This window comes from Vulpes lagopus, chromosome 23 (genome assembly GCF_018345385.1).
Source record: "Vulpes lagopus strain Blue_001 chromosome 23, ASM1834538v1, whole genome shotgun sequence".
Classification (NCBI taxonomy): Eukaryota; Metazoa; Chordata; class Mammalia; order Carnivora; family Canidae; genus Vulpes; species Vulpes lagopus.
The window spans coordinates 21,885,162-21,902,340 of NC_054846.1; the positions used below are offsets into that span (position 1 = coordinate 21,885,162).

The following is a 17,179-nucleotide window of genomic DNA, read 5'->3' on the forward strand; positions in this document are numbered from 1 at the left end:
ATCGCAGCTAAAAAGAATAATTGTGTAGTGATTCACATTTGTATGGTAGGTAGAAGATTGTTGACCTCATAGGCTTCCATATCTAAAAATATGCTGGAGCAGTGTAATTAAAGTTCTACTTGTGTTACTTTTATCTTGCTATAGTTTATTCTGCATTTATGAATTGATTTTTCCATGTAAACAAAATTTATAATTGCTATCACCAAACCTTTTTTTTTTTTTGTGAAACATGAATAAGAAAAGATAAATTGGGATAAACCAATAAGTAAATGTAATGTACCAGAGCCCATGGATTTGATATTTATTTTAAACATTTCCATTGCCTCTCATCAGTGATTTGTTACCCATTAACTGTTAAGGATTACTTATTGGCTCCCTTATCACCCAACTAAACCCTACATACTATGTTAGGAAGCCAAATGGAAGAATGGGCTCACCTATGTGACCCCAGGAAAATGATTTCACTTCTCTAAGCCCCAGTCACATTAGGTATAAAGCGGCAGAAATCCCAGCACCTGCTTTTCAGGATTCCTGAGAGGCCTGCATGAGATACTGCGCACAGCAGGGCTTCACTGAGCAGCCGCTGTTACCTGTCAGGGCCTAACGCAGAGGCCACTTTGTTTCGTGAAGCATCTTCTGGCCCCCCCAGCCAACAACCTAAGCCTCTGTGAATGCTTGGGTGGCCTTAAATCGTTCCCTATGTCACGCACAGCTGCCGGGTCTCCCAGGCAATGTGCCGGCCTTGGGAGTTATCCCCTGAACAGCCCCCAACCCCCGTTCATCAGTAACCACAGTAACCACTGGCTTGGGCTCCAGGGGGGCCGCATCAGTCTTCACTGCGGCAGCCGAGTCGGCTTCGGCCACGCGGAAATGTCGCATCGGGGGAGCTCCTGTTTATTTGTCTTTGGTGGAACCACGATGCACAGAACAGGTGCGGCCCGCCTCGCAGATTTGAGGGAAGACAGGTGCAACGCCCAGGTGAGCGTAGGCAGGAGCGGGGATCCCTGGAGGGGCACTGGCCTTTTAGGTTCTGCAGTGGGCGGGGGCGGGGGGGATGGCCCTCACACGTATCAGCCCACACGGTGGGACCTCGGTCGACTTGCCCCCTCACGGGCGGCACCGGAAGGACCCAACCCAGGGCTCCAGGGCCCTCATAGACCAGCCCCCTCCCTGCCGGGCAGGACCCCGCCCCGCCCAGGCCCCGCCCAGGCCCTGCACAGGCCCCGCCCCGCGTCAGCCCCGCCCCACGGCAGCCCCGCCCCCGCCCAGGCCCCGCCCCGCGGCAGCCCCGCCCCGCGGCAGCCCCGCCCCGCGGCAGCCCCGCCCCGCGGCAGCCCCGCCCCTACGGCGGCCACAGGGGCGGGCCGCGCCGCCGCCACGTGCTCCGACGCAGGGAGCCGCCCGCCCGCCTGCAGAGCGCGGGCGGGGCGTGGGCTCCGGGCGCTCTCGCAGCGGGGCGGCGGCGGCGGGCATGGCCTCGGCGGCGGCGGCGCTGGCCCGGGGGGCCGGGGCGAGGGCGGCGGCGGCGCTGCTGGGCGGCTGCGGGGCTGCGGCCCGGGGGCGGCCCCTGTGTGCGGCGCCCGGGACGGCTCGGGACATGAAAGGCTACCTGTGGGAGCGCTACCGGGAGGCGAAGCGGGGCACGGACGGTGAGTGCGGCGGCCCCCAGAGCCTGCAGCGCCCGCGGCCCGACCGGCGCTCAGCGGTCAGCGCTCAGCGGGGAAGCGGCCCCCGCGGCCCCGCGCCGGTTCCCCGCCGACCTCCAGGGCGCTCGGTCGTGACTCTCGGTCGCCCTCAGTCCCGGCGGCGGCGACGTCCCTCTCCCCTGCACTGCGATTCCGGGAGGCGTGGGAAATCGCCCCCAGTAGCTGTGCAAGCCTTGCCTTTCTGCGGTGGGGCAGGCGGTTTGGGGCTGGCGGTCTGCAGTAGGAGCGCTTTGGTCTGCAGGGGCACGGCTCGGGGACAGTCACCCCCACGCACCGTTGGGTATTGTTAGTGACCCACAGTAAGGATAGTGACAGCCCGAGTCGGGCAGGCGGCGAGTGCCCCTGGAGCCGTGCAGAGCCTCTGGCCAGAGGCGATTTTCCTTTTTTGTTTCGTGTCTGTGCATGTGTGTTGCTATGTTTGAAATAGGAGAGGTCTCAAGCTGAGAGTGTTCTGGTTTATCTCCTAAGCTAAGTGAGGGGGGTGGTTCCAGGGAGTGACTGCTTAGTTGCCAGGTGAAGGTAAGATCAGCTTGGTTCTGTTGTTAGTGGTGGAAATGGGCAGAGGCGGGAAGAGGCCCAAGTAAATCCCAGGCCGGGCCCTTGGATTATCTCCCTGAATTCCTCATACCTGGGAGGGAAGGTGCCACTTCCCCATCCTATAGATGGGAAAAGCGAAACTCAGGTGCATGGAACCTGGCCAAGGTCACACCTTGCGCTGGGGTCTGTCTCAGCTGTGAACTCCCCATCCCGTGTCCTGTGCCGCCCTACCTTCCTGAGGCCGCTGACCATCTGGGAGCTGTTGTAAGGGCCAAAGCCATCCGTGCTGCTTCTTTCAAGGAAGACTCAGGATTGAAATAGTCCTATTGATGTTGGGAGGGAGACGGGGTGGAGGTGGCAAGTGGAGATAAGGAGAGTATTTGATGGCATCACATTTTCAGTCTTCTTGCCTGAAGTCAAAAGTTTGATGAAAGAAAGCACGGGGCTTATTTTCACCAATTGGGATAATTGAGGGGACTCAAAGAAGCAAGCCGTATAGAATTCTGTGAAATAGGGCTTCTCAGTTTTCCTTTGCTGAGCTAATTTTGCACCATCTTTTGAAGTGGTTGTGTGGTACAATGGAAAGAAGACCGGCTTTGCAGACAGACATTGCAGATCTTAGAAGAAATATAGATCATCTAGCTCAGCTTTGGGATCTGTGAGACTTTTTTTAATTGGAATTTTCAATTGAGATAACTGTATATTTATATGCAGCCATAAAAATGAATACAGGGCAATCTGGGATACCTTTTACCCAGTTTCTCCCAGTGGTAACGTCTTGCAAAACAATGAGTGATACAGTATCTGAAGCCATTTTGAGACTGATACATGTCACAGATCTTGTTCAGCATCCTCCATTTCTACTTGTGTTTGCATAGTTACTTCTATATGGTTTTATCACAAACAGGTTCAAGAATCTAGCCCTACAGTCAAGATACAGAGCAGCTATCAACAAGGATCTCTCCTATTATCTCTATAGCCACATTCACTTCCTTACAGATGCTTTCCCTGATCTCTAAGGCGTTATCTGTCCTTCGTTTCAAAGATTTTGGCATTTCAAAAGTGCTTTACAGAAGGAGTCTTACAGTATGTGACCTTTTGGAATTGGCTGTTTAAACTCAGCATAATTCCCTGGAGAGTTGTCCAGCTGGTTGTGTGTATTGTATCTGTGGTGCGTTTCTTATTGCTGAGTAGTGGTGCTCCATGGGGAGATGTACCGCAATTTAGCCTCCTTTTCTTGTTTTTAAACTGTAGTGAACCATTTAATCGTACTTCACTCCCTGAAGGCTATTTGGGTAGCTCCCAGTTTCTGAGTATTACAAATGTGCTGTAAACATTTGTGTATCGGTTTTTGTGTGAACATGTGCTTTCATTTCTCCAAATGCCATTGTTGGGTTGAATGGTAATTGTACGTTTAGTTTCATAAGAAGCTACAGGCAGCATTGTTGCCATTCTTCATGAAGCTTCAGTTTCATGGTCTGTAAAAAGGGGATGGCGGTAGTAGTGCCACGTTGTAGGGTTTGGTGAGGAATGAGTGAAGCCATCCATGCAAGGTGTGTGGAAGGCGAGTGAGACAGCTGAAGTGCTGGGTGAGAAAGATGAGCATCAGGCCAGAATTTGGGTTTGGGGTTTTGGGGTGTGATGATCCAAGTGAAATTTTGGAGTGTGACAGCTCAAAGGAGATTTTTGGGACCTAATTACACCAGATCTTAGGTGCAGGTTACCTCCTGCTCCGACCTCAGAGCGTTACCTGGGGACAGTCAGCACCGGCCTGGCACCCAGTAGATGTGCAGTGTTGGTAGCTATTATTATCGGTTACTAAATGACTTCCAGTTTCAGACACATGCTTGGCGAGAGGTGGAGGTGGTTAGTTAAGCTCTGGGGTCTAGGTCCCCTCAGGTTACTAAATGACTTCCAGTTTCAGACACATGCTTGGCGAGAGGTGGAGGTGGTTAGTTAGCTCTGGAGTCTAGGTCCCCTCAGGTTACTAAATGACTTCCAGTTTCAGACACATGCTTGGCGAGAGGTGGAGGTGGTTAGTTAGCTCTGGAGTCTAGGTCCCCTCAGGCCGGGGCAGTGAACAAGCCTAACCTCTCTAGCTTCGCTGTCTCTCTCCGCAGAAGGAGGCCATTGGGCTGGATGGTGTGTGAATGGGTCTGCGCATCAGGTGTTGGGATGTGCCACCCCCATCTTCTGCCCCCAGCAGTACTGCAAGGCTCCTGGGGCCCCCTGGGGAGCACAGGCACTTTCCCCTGACTCCTCTGTTGTCTCCTTTTTGGGTGGTGCCAAAGCCACCGGGCTGTATGTGAGAGCACCAAGCCCCGGGTCAGTGGGGTTGCAGCCCTGGCAGGGCTGAAAGGCTGGGGACTCACAGATGGGCGGGGTGGGAGGGAGGGGCCTGTGGTGACCAGCCCTGTCCCACAGATGGGGACATTGGTTAGGGACAGGTGGGCAGCAGCTCAGCAGCATCTTGGGGATGAAACATAGCTGGGGCTTGGGCACAGAGCCGACAGCTGCTCAGCTGTGCAGGGTGCGCTGACCCCTGCAGGGCTGTCTACAGGAGTAGGGGTCACAAAAAAGTATTGATGCTCAGACAAAAATGTGTAGTTTTATGTTTTTTTTTTTCAACTAACAAGAGACAAAAGTAATTTCTTTCCCCTCATTTTCTGATTACTGCTTTCTGGTAATTGAATCTCTCGCCTCATCCAAACTATCTGCTCAGGTATGTTCCCTTTGAAGGGTTTCCCAGAATGAAGCCTACTCCAGGAGGAGATGATTTTTACTCCTTGTTTTACCCTTTTTCTCCCACACTTCTTTTTTTTTTTTTCCTCCATTTTTACTTATTTTAATTGTTTGTTGGTTGGTTTGTTTTTTTAGAGTGAGAGAGAGTGTGTGCGAGTGGGGTAGAGGGGGAGGAGGGGGAAAATCCCAAGCAGGCCCCATGCCCAGCGTGGAGCTTGACACGGGGCTCGATCTCATGATCCTGAGATCATGACCTGAGCTGAAGTCATGGACGCTTAGCCGACTGCTGCCCCAACTCCATTTTTATTTTTAAAAAGTTCTTAAAAAAAAAAAAAAAAAAAGTTCTTAAAATAGACTTTATTTTTTAAATCAATTTTAGAGGGGATCCCTGGGTGGCGCAGCGGTTTGGCGCCTGCCTTTGGCCCAGGGCGCGATCCTGGAGACCCGGGATCGAGTCCCACGTCGGGCTCCCGGTGCATGGAGCCTGCTTCTCTCCCTCTGCCTGTGTCTCTGCCCCTCTCTCTCTCTGTGACTGTAATAAAATGGATAAAAATTAAAAAAAAAAAAGAAAAAAAAATAAATCAATTTTAGATACACAGAAAAATCGTGTGGTTTCTCTAAACCCTATCACGGTTTCCCCTACAATTAACCTCTCATGAGTATGGCACATTTGTCACAATCAGTGAACCAATATCAGTACATTGTCCATATGTATTATTTTTCACTGAAGTCTATATTTAATTCACATTTCCCTAGTTTTCAACCTAATGTCCTTTCTGCTCCAGGATCCCACTCTGAAGAGCATGCTACACTTAGTCCTTACGTCTCCTTGGGCTTCTCCCACCTGTGATAATTTTTGATTCCCTTGACTGTTTTGAGGAGACATGGTCACTTACTTTGTAGAATGTTCCTCATTTGGAATGTCTTCCTTTATTTTTTTAACTTGGGATTTGGGGGATTATAATATTATGCATCCTGTGTCAAACTCAGCCTAAAGGGAGTGGTCTACATATTTAAGAAAAGAAGTACTGGTTTATAACCTCCAGCAAAAGTTTCCTGTGGAACTGTTGTTCTCAGCTGCAGTCGGGGGTGGGGGTGGGGGCATGTGGCAATGTCCGGTTACACCTGGGGGCAGGGATTCTGCTGACCTTTGCTGTGTGGGATCGGAGATGTTGCTAGACAGCCTGCAATGCACAGAACAACCTCCCTACGAATAATAATCCAGCCCCAAATGTCAGTAATGCCAAGGTTAAGAAACTTTGTCCTAAAATGGGCAATGCTAAGAAATAATTGTGCGATTGTAGTTTAGAGGGTTGGATCTATTTTGTGTGTGGTCTCTTCTTTCCTGTTACGCTGCACCTTGTATGCGGCTTCTTTGGACTGAGCCCTTGGCTGCCACAGAGGTGTGGATGGAAGCATTGCTGCTGCCTGGGCGGGCTTCTTCGGCCAAGCGTTGGGGTGCCCAGTGGTCCCCATGGGAACCTTCACATACCCTCTCGGCCTGGGCTGTTTAGATTGTTTGGCTGCTTAGCTGGGGCTGCGAAGTGTATTAACTTGTGGAAAGAAGTAGGGGGATTAATGGGAAGTGTTAGAAGCTTTTACAGGGTGTTGATGGATTTATTCAGAGCTCTTTATTGAGAGCATTTAACTTTTGTTCAAAAATTGTGTATTTAGTAAGGACTATGTATAGGGCAGTGATATGAGCTTAGTTTATATAGAATAAACATAAAATGCAAACCGTTCCCTTGAGGAACTGCAGTGAGTTAAGGAAACACCATAATAATAATGAGATAACTTTAAGATGAGTCTAGTGTTTCTCAGATTGTGTTCCACCATCTTCAGGAAATGTTGAAAATATGTGTGTTAAAAAGACCTTCTTGCAGGTAGGCTTATCAGAGCCTTTAAAATGCATGACTCCCCAAGAAGGAGGGTTGGGGTGGAGCACTCTCCAAGTAAGTCTACCATGAAACCCCCTTTTTGAGATAATAGCTGAAAATAGATGTTCTAGAGACTGTCCTTTGGAGGCTCAAACAATATGTATAACAAGAATGTACATTGATAATACCCAGAGGTACTTAATGTACACCCTTGTTAGGCTTTCTCTTCGTAACAGGGCTACAGAGTAATGGGGTCAGGGTGCCTTCGAACATCGGAGGAGGCTGTGTGTCCTGCGTTTAGAAGAACATGCAGATTGAACAGTTGCAGCATGAGCACACACAGGCTGTTCCGTGCATGGTTTCAGGGGGTTTCTGCAGCATCTCAGCCTCCGCTGGTGAACCCGGTGCTTGTTGAACCCTGTTATCTTATAGGAGCAGGTAAGGGGCTGCCCTAGGCAGGTGCTGGGTTGCTGAATGAGGTTGAAGGTTGAAAACAGTCAACAGGGGAGTCTGTTCTGGGTGAAAGTTTGCATATCAGATCAGAAGTCAGCCTGGGTCTGTGCCATTTTTATGTGTGAATGTTGGGGTTTCTGTGACTGTTGCGGAGGTAGCTGGGGATGCTGGCAGTGGGTGGGCTTGAAGTCTGGAACTCATTGTCCCCTTTGCCAGGGCATCCTGGGCAACGCAAAAGAAGCGACAGGAGATAACGTGTAAAGAGGAGATTAAATGATAATTACGTTGCCAGCTTTCGAAGGAAAGTAGAATTTACAAAAATTCAGTAGTTCTGCAACTGCAAGCCATGTGAGACCCACCTGGGGGCTTGTTTCAAAAGGGGGCACTGAGGCCCTGACCCGGGGGGCTCCAATTCAGCAGATGCGGGGCGAGGGCCGGGGAATCTATTTTCCTGGGCTTAGAAACCAGTTGTTCGTTGAGCTTCTGACATGTAGAAGCACTCATGTCCTCTGTATTTTAGACTTGTTCTTTTGGATTTGGGGCTCAGCAGTCTGGTAGACTAGATGGATAGTTTAAAAACCTTTTCTGTAAAGAATATGTACATGCTGAAAAAATTACAAAGAACATTCTTATGTAGAGCTGAGCTTTGAAAAACTGAAGTGAAACAGCAGGGACTAAAAATGAAGGATGGTGAGCAGGCTGAAGGTGTTACCATCCTGGAGCAGTTATTTGGTGTGTGTTATTGGCTGTGCCTGCTGGGACAGAACACAGACACATACTCTGTCCCTATGTCTCTGCCTCCTTCTCTGTCTGTGTCTCTCTTTGAATCCTGTAAATCCAGACCCACACAGAGCTGCCTTCCAGGCAGGAAGATAGAAGGGAAACTGGTCTGTCTTGGTCTCCACTCTGAATTTCTCCCAGTGTTGGGGCGGGGGGCAGTGCATGGAGGTCTCTCTGTGGCCTCATCATCACAGGCTAGTTCTCTCATGGACTTAGGTTTGAATTTGGTCTGCCTGCCATGTCGGGTAATTTCAAACTGAGAAGTTAACTAAAAGTGGTCCCAAGGTAATGATGTTCTGGGATTTCTGACAGAAGTCGATGTAAATTCTCCCTGGATGGCTAGATCTTCAGCCCAAGCACAAATGGAGAGCCAAGATGTTGGTAGCTATGTGAGTAAGTCTAAATAAATACAACAGTATAAAAACCAAGCTTTTGTGCGCTGACGCCAGAGTTGAATAGTTGCAACAGAATGTGTGGTCCATGGACACAGCCCAGAATCTTTACAGGAAATGTATGCCATCTCCTGAACAAGAGCTGTGCCTAGATGTCAGCATGGATGACTGTCACAAAAACCAGGCTGAGTGTGTGTATATATAAGACAACAAACAGGTTTCAGATGAGTACTAATTCTTAAAGGTTTGAAAATCCGTAACAGATACCGTAGATCACAGATACACATGCGTGTGCTAAAAGTCTCACATGTAGGAGAATGATAAACATTGGAGTCAGGGTGGTGGTTACCTCTTTGGTGGGAGGAGAAGGCGGGTGAAGATTTAGAGGTTTATTTCCCAAGCTGGATGGTGGGGATGTAGGTGTTCTTTGGATTTATCTTTATACTTTTCTGTGCGTCATAAAAATCTTAACATGTATTCTTTAAATGTCTTCTTTTGTTTCCTTTATGATAGTGAAGATCTGTGGCCACAGGAAAAAGTAGCAAAGAGACTTCAGAGAAAAACATGCCACATAATAATTTTCACATTTTCAGGAAGGAAAGAAATTTCTAAACTAGGAAGAGAACTGGAGGATCCCTTGGAAGTCATAGAGTCCAGTGCTTTGCTGGAAGGAGGAATTCCTTTTTCCATGGCTCTTATTAGCAGCCATCTGGCATCTGCTTGAGTTTGCCGTGTGAGCAGAAGGCTGCCAATTTTATTTTGGACGGCTTGAGTCACAGAGTAATTCTAATTCCTGTCCCATATGATAGCTGCTTAAGTGGTGATCCTGCGTCGTCACTGTCCTCCCCTTGACTTCATCGCTTTGGAAGCTGGCCTTTGCGTTCAGGTTGCTTTGTGGCTGTCCCTGTGAAGGTGAACCATTGAGGGTGAACTATAGGAGCCACTTGTGGTCCCACTGCTTCAGAGTGAGGGGCATAAGTTGCCCTGTGCTGCCGAGCCTGGGGCTTCTGTAGGATACCCGGACACTCAGGCTGGGATCGTTTGTGGGAGGGGACCTTTCACCCAGGGCCTGACTTTGTTGTTTCCGTGTTGACGAGATATGTTTATAGATTAAGGAAAAAAGAAGGAAAAAAAGCCTCCCCCATATTTTTTTAAAAGATTTTATTTATTTATTTGAGAGAGAGAGAGAGAGAGCGAGAGTGAGTGAGCACAAGCAGGGGGAGGGTAGAGGGAGAGGGAGGCTCCGCACCGAGCAGGAAGCCTGACATGGGGCTCAATCCAGGGCCCTGGGATCACGACCTGCATGGAGGCAGACACTTAACTGATGGGGCCACTCACTGCTTTCCTCCAGAGCTTCTCTGTGTCCTGTTGTACATGATCAGTCAGTGCTTAGGAGGAAAAAGGTAGTATTTTCTTCCTTTTTATTTTTTAAGTTAGATACTGCACGTTTTAGTAGGTGAGAGAGAGGCCCACTGATTAATAAGCTAGGTAGGATATTTTTGTACTTAGGTAGGTTGGTTCTGAACTTTGAGAAACTCATTGTTTTCAGTTTACTAGGGTTTTGAGGAACTGTTTTATTTTTATTTTTATTTTTTTGGAACTGTTTTATATTAAGTGTACTTATAAGTGTACTTATAGGATGTTGATATGTAAACCTGAATAAAATTTCAATTTGTGTGTAAAGATGTAACTCTCGGGATCCCTGGGTGGCGCAGTGGTTTGGCGCCTGCCTTTGGCCCAGGGCGTGATCCTGGAGACCCGGGATTGAATCCCACGTCAGGCTCCTGGTGCATGGAGCCTGCTTCTCCCTCTGCCTGTATCTCTGCCTCTCTCTCTCTCTCTCTGTGTGACTATCATAAATAAATAAAAAAAAAAATTAAAAAAAAAAAAAAGATGTAACTCTCCAAGATGAACCCCTGTGGATGACATTGGGCTTACCTGGAAAGTTTCTTGTGATCTCTCTGAGCAGGAAAACCTTGAGAAACATGATTACATTCGGTATCAGAATGTTGTTTGAGTATCCATTTTATTTAATAGTATTTTTTGGATGTTGTCTAGGTGCGAGAGTTACTTTCACTGTAATAGTGAGCAAGGCAGGTGAGGCTAGGGTAGCAATTTTCCAATGTTTTGTTCCCAGCACTCTTACACGCTTAAAATTACTGAAGATCCCAAAGTGTTTTTGTTTATATAGATTATACTGATAGTGACTATATTAGAAATTTAAAAATGAGGGATTTTAAAAAATAGGTATTCCCCACTTCATTTAAAGTAACAATAAATCTGTTACCTACTAACATAAATGACACACTTTTTATGAAAGGCAGCTATTTGCCAAAATAAAAGAACTTTGAAAGAATGTCATAGTTCCACATCTTTGCAGATTTCTGCTACATCTCAATTCATGGGAGATGGCTGGAGCCTCAGATCTGGTTCTGCATCCAGTTCATTGAGGTGTCAGACACCATGTAGCCTCGAATGCTCTGCTGTCAATGGGTGAGAACAGATGAGTGAAGGAGGCAGATAATCTATTAAATTCATACTGTTCCTTTGACAAATCACTACAAACATAGTGACTTACACTCCACACATCCATTAGTCTGGGAGTTCATGAGTGTGAAGTGGGCCTTGCCGGGCTGCCATCAGGGTGCTGGCAGGACTCTGTTCCTTTCTGGAGCTCCAGTGCAGAATGCCTTTGTGCCCTTCCCAGTTCCTGGAAGCTTCCAGCATTCTTTGGTTTATGGTCCCTTTAATTTTCAGAGCCAGCAGTGGACAGTGGGGCCTTTTCCACATGACATCACTGTGATGCTGAACCGTCTGCCTACCTTGTCTACACTTTACCCCAGTGAGTAGCCCCCATACCCCCACCTTGAGGTAAACTAGCTTAATCTTTATTTTAAAGTCAGCCGTTTATAGCCTGGGACCTTAATTCCCCTCGGCCACGTAAAGATGATGTCTTCACAGATTCTGGGGATTGGGATGTGCATGTCCTAATGCTGCTGGCCATGTTTAGGAATTATTAGAAAAGTAGTTTGACCTTCGTTGATCCCAGGAGACAGTCTGAGGATGTGGTTTCCCAGATTATGCCAGGCTAGGGAAAATATTAGGTGACTGGAGGAGGGAAGGAGAGGGGACCGACATTGACATTCAGGAAGCCCCTGCCGTGAGCCAAGTACTCTGCCAGGCACTTGACCTACATTGTACTGTCTGATAACTGAGCGACTTGGCCTTACGTAACGTCTCATCTGCAAACAGTGGGTAGCGGTGTTCACCTTAGGGAGTTCTTGTGACCGTGACCCAAGGTGAGAAGTACCTGATGCCATGGTGTATGGAGGACATTGATGGTTATTCCTGTTCTACTGTCTCCATACAGTGATGAAAGCTCTTGATAGCTTGCCTAGCATTTCATCTTTTGATATGGCTAAATTTTCTTTTTCTAAGAAGTTTCTCCCATGAAACAAAAAGTACTTTTCTTTTGAGCAGTCAGGCTTTGTTTTTGTTTTTTTAAGTAGGCTCCACACTCAATGTGGGCCTTGAATGCATGACCCTGAGCTGGAGGGTCGCATGCTGTATCCACTCAGCTGGCCAGGCACCCCTAAGTTTTTTTTTTTTTTTTTTTTTTATTAAATGACTTAAGATTAGGTGGTCCTTAAACCATTATCGTATGTAATTTTTTCAGATGTAGTCACATGTGGTTAGATTTTTGGAACTTCAGGACACATGGTGGATTTCTACTGAGCAGTCAGAATGACAAATATTATTTACAGAGTAATTAAGATGTGATTTTAACTCTTGGTAGGAGTAGTGTAAATGTCACACACATTGTTAATTATTTGGATGAGTAATTGTATTTGTCATGGATTACTTTTCCTTGGAGATGATGCAGAATGTCTAAACTAGTAGAGAAAGGAAATCTGCTTTTTAGATTTATAGATGCTATAAAAATGACTTTTGAATTGCCACCTCCTCTGGAGAGGGAGCTGTGCTGAATTCCTGTCTTGTGTGCTTTTGCCATTTCTTGGCTTCCCCTGCTGCCTGTGATGTTGATCCCTACCAAGTTGGTGCCTTTGTCATCTGCTCACGTACAGTCCCTGCACAGCTCCCTGTGCAGTGCCTGGCACATGGTAGGTGTGTAGGAGGTGCTTACTGAAAAAGTTCCTGAGAGGTGAGTAAGTGGAAAAACCAGTTGACCAAAATCCTGTGTGCTGATGATCTTATATCTAGAAAACTCTGGAGAATGAAAACAAATCTGATCCAAAGTAGAAGAGCAGTTGCTGGGGAATAGTCGGGCTTGGGGAGGGTGGCTGGCATTCGCAGGGGCATGACAAAATGTGTGGAGGTGTTAGGTACACTTAACATCATCGGGACCGTGGCTCGTAGGTGTGTACATACGTCGAACCTTGTCGAACTGCATCCTTCACGTGTGATTGCTTATACATCCATCGTGTATCTCAGTAAAGCTGCACAGTAAAGACAAAGGAAGAAGGGAAGGACTGTGGGTTAGCCGGCTTGACGCAGGTTCCCCCCACATCAGTGGAAACAGTGGCCTGGGGTGAATGTGATGTCCTCGTTGGACTGCCAGCTGGGCTGGAGTGGGTAGCACAGGGTCCCAGAAGGATGCAGGAGTTATGTGGGGAAGAGTCATTTCTTCCCTCAGAGTTGGGGTTGCGTTGTGCTGGCAGGTAACCCCCTTCATAGTGAAAAGGACACCTGGGTCCCTGGGTTTTGTCCCTGCATCTATGGGACTGCTGCAGAAGTAGAGGGGATTGGGATGCCTTGGTGGCTCAGTGGTTGAGCGTCTGCCTTTGTCTTAGGGCGTGACCCCAGGATCCAGGATCGGGTCCCACATCAGCCTCCCTGCAAGGAGCCTGCTTCTCCCTCTGCCTGTATTTCTACCTCTTTCTCTCTCTCTCTCTCTCTCTGTGTCTATCATGAATAAATAAAAATCATAAAAAAAAAGAAGTAGAAGGGATTTACAACTGAGTGGTTCTTGGCGAAACTAGGGATCCTAGAGAACATAGTTTCTGGCTAAAAACAGTTGGATTCATATCTCTAAGGTCCAGTAGTAAGTAGCGCCCCTTGGAATCATCAACCTCAAGTCACACTGTTTGCTCTGTTCTTACTCCCCTTACTGTACCTACTTATTAGCAGAAGCCATACTGAGTGCTCACAATCAGATTAAATCATGTTTGTTGGCACTAAACAGAACATTCTCAACATGAATCTGAACTTTTTGCATTATGGTCAAATTGTTCCTAACCTATCAATTGCATTAGGACAAATTAACATTTTTTTACATAAATGTCAGTAGAATTATCTTTGGCCAAGCCTTGCTTGACAGGAGGAAGTTGTAACTGAGGAGTTTGCTAAGAGAAAATCTTCTAAGGGATCCCAAGACCTCTGGGGTCATGGCCTGAGCCGAAGGCAGACACTCCACCGCTGAGCTGCCCCAGTGCCCTGCAGCAGAGTATAAAGGGAAATCTTCCCTGACAGTCCTTTAATGTAGCTAAGCAGTGTTTCTGTAGTTAGATGAGAGAGACTGAATATTCCATGTGAATTTTAATTCAAGGTGGTACTCAACTATTCTGAAGACCAGAGGGTAGCAGATTGCCCATCTAGCTGAAAGTAGGGCATATGAAGGAGAATTTAAGATTGGAAAGATGGCTTAAAGTATAAATGCAGAATGCCTTTAAAAAGTTAAAATTTGTAGACAGTAAAAATTTCAAGTGGCTGAATATGCTTTAAATAAACTTTTAGTTTGGACCTTTTTAGCTACAAACAATAAAACACTCAACCCAAACTGATTTAAGAAAAAAAAATTTAGGAAGAAATTTTCTGGGCTTGTGTAATTGAAAAACCAAGAGGTAACTTGGTAGCTTCAAACAGAAGTTGATCTAGGTATGTCATGGGGTGGTTTCTCTTCTCTTGACCTTGCTTTCTTCCAATATTGGCCTTTTTAAAGGACCTTGGAGATAGCCCCTCACATCTCCAGTTTTATATCCTGTTGGATCCGAGCTTGGAAGAAAAGAATACCTCTTCCATGAAATTCCCTTGGACATTCAGAAATTTTCTTGACTGGACTCATTGGTTCACTTTGGCTGCAGGGAAAGTGGGATGATGACTGGCCAGAAGGAGTCCTGAGCCTTCTCCAAATGAGTTAATGTTGGTGAAGGAACTCAGGTGCCGTGTTTGGCCAGGCCTGGGTCCTTCCTGGGTGTTCTTCCTGGAGTCAGGAGCGGAACCTCTCTGAGGCTGTACAGTCTGAATGTGGGGGAGTGGCGGTCCCAGAGAAATGCATCGAGGAGGGGCGGGTAGCAGGTGCGTCTGTCAGCTCAGGGTGAGCCGCGCTGCAGGGACCAGCAGTGTGCACTGTAGACAGCCACGGCCAAACGCCTTGTCCTTTATGGAGTCCACTGGGCTTGGGCAGCTCTGCAGCTGCGTCGCTGCTCTAGGCTTGGGCTGCCCTGGGACCAGGCTCCCGTCGGGGCTTTGGCCTGAGTAACAGGGCTGTGTTCTGTCCTGTGTTCTGTCCCCACTGTGTTCTGCCTGTAGGGTCTTGATGTCTTCATCCATTAGTCCAAAAGGAACTCTTTTCTTTTCTTTTCTTTTCTTTTCTTTTCTTTTCTTTTCTTTTCTTTTCTTTTCTTTTCTTTTCTTTTCTTTTCTTTTCTTTCTTTTCTTTTCTTTTCTTTTCTTTTCTCTTTTCTTTTCTTTCTCTTTTCTTTTCTCTTTTCTTTTTTTCTTTCTCTTTTCTTTCTCTTTCTCTTCTCTTCTCTTCTCTTCTCTTCTCTTCTCTTCTCTTCTCTTCTCTTCTCTTCTCTTTTCTTTTCTTTTCTTTTCTTTTCTTTTCTTTTCTTTTCTTTTCTTTTCTTTTCTTTTCTTTTCTTTCTTTTCTTTTTGAACTCACTTTCTAAACCGGTACCCTTTTTTCTGTTTCGGGAAGAAGTGCCTAACTGCTTAGTCAAGGGCCCTTCTTCCAGTTATACTTCAGAGTCTAAAGTTCAGACAGGCTCTTTGTCTCTCTGAGTGTTTGGCATTCTTTCCTTTTGCCTTGTAATTATTCGTGTTTGTAACTGGTTTTATAGGGTGTCGAAATACGTTTTAAGCTTCCCGTGTTCCTCATGTTTATTTTGAGTGATGACACTTTAAACATCCAAGCTTTTGGTGGTGATGTTCACATGATTAATACACCTTGGGCTTTCACCCCAGCGGGGATCCCAGGCAGCCGTCGGAGACATGCTCTTAGCGGTTTTCCAGTGATGCAGTCCTGCTTGAGGACATCACATACTCTTCTCCAGTGGTGGAAAGGGAGAGAAACTTTATTGCCAACTCTGTTCCTAAACATAAACCTCTAATTCCAGTAGGCTGTTAGAACTTCATGGAAAGATCATGTGTGAAAGCAGTGCTGTTGGTCACCCTGTAAGTAATCCTGCTTCCATACTTCATCTACATGGTGCCATGTGGTCATGTTCAGAAAATAGCATCCCTGGCAGGGGCCCGTCAGTTATGTAAGGCCAGGAACCCTGCAGTGGCAGGTGCCAGAGAGCTTGGAGCTGCTAACTTAATTTAATTATCTACAGGTTTCTCGGTTTCTGAAATCCGTAACTAGCATGTATTATTTTTTAAACTAAACACATTTTTTTTTGCGATGTTGAAGCAAAGATTCTTTTTTTAGTAAGTTTTATTGAGATACTGTGTACATACGGTACCGCGCACCCACTGAGAACTCCTGTCTGGTGGCATTTGGTGTGCTGTCCAGCCAGTGTTCATCATCACTTTGAGATTGTTGTCATCGCCCCGGGGGGCGGGATGCTGTACATGTTAGTGGTGGCCCCATTTCTCCCCATGCCCCCGGCCCCTGCCTCTGGATTTGCCTGGCTGGGACATTTTAGGCCACTGGACTCAGAGAAGCCGTGGCTTCTCTCACGCAGCGTGGAGTTTCCAAGATAAAGCCACTCTGTGACTCCTAGGAATCCTACTAACCCTTATTCATCACGGGGCATAATACATGTTCTTCTTTACTCCTAGACTTGGTTCCTTCGATTATGAACAACTTGTTGAATCCAGATGCCATTTTCTCCAACAATGAGATGAGCCTGTCGGACATCGAAATCTATGGCTTCGATTATGACTATACCCTGGTGTTCTACTCCAAGCACCTTCACACGCTGATATTCAATGCCGCGCGGGACCTTCTCATCAATGAGCACCGGGTAAGGGCAGGGTGGGTCTCCTCCTTCCCCAGACACTGGACAATAGCTGTGAACGCACCTGGCCTTGTGTCGGCATGCACACATCACTTAGGGAAGTGTTGTTAAGTGAGTGAGTGGATTTTGTTCCATTCTAAGGGACTCCAAGTATGATCGATATACAGAAAGCTGTAGATGCTTGATGTGTATGACTTGAGTTTGGAGATAAGTGCACAGCTGTGAAACCACTATCACCGTCAAGGTCATAAACTGTCACCTCCCAGAGTTTCCTCCTGCCTCCTTCATCATCGTTATTTGTTTGTGCGTGTGTACGTGTGTGCGTGCATGCGTGTGTGTGTGTGTGTGTGTGTGTGTGTGTGAACCTGGATGTAAGATCTGCCCTCAGAGACATTCGGGGACACCATTGCCTGCAGTACAGGAGTGCTGTGCTGTGTCTTAGCTCTCCGGGGCGTTTATGTCACACAGCTGGGACTTTGTACTGGAAT

The 17,179-nt window shown here is 47.1% G+C and overlaps 1 protein-coding gene across 1 annotated transcript in view; it reads left to right on the forward strand.

Moving 5' to 3' along the window:
- Positions 1-1,467: 1,467 nt before the first annotated feature.
- The window catches only part of NT5DC3 (5'-nucleotidase domain containing 3), a 51,002-nt gene continuing 35,290 nt past the window's right edge, over positions 1,468-17,179 (forward strand). The window contains exons 1-2 of the mRNA XM_041738537.1: positions 1,468-1,649; positions 16,513-16,697. Coding sequence (XP_041594471.1) covers positions 1,472-1,649; positions 16,513-16,697 — 363 coding nt within the window. The 5' untranslated portion in view covers positions 1,468-1,471. The remainder of the gene's footprint in view (positions 1,650-16,512; positions 16,698-17,179) is intronic.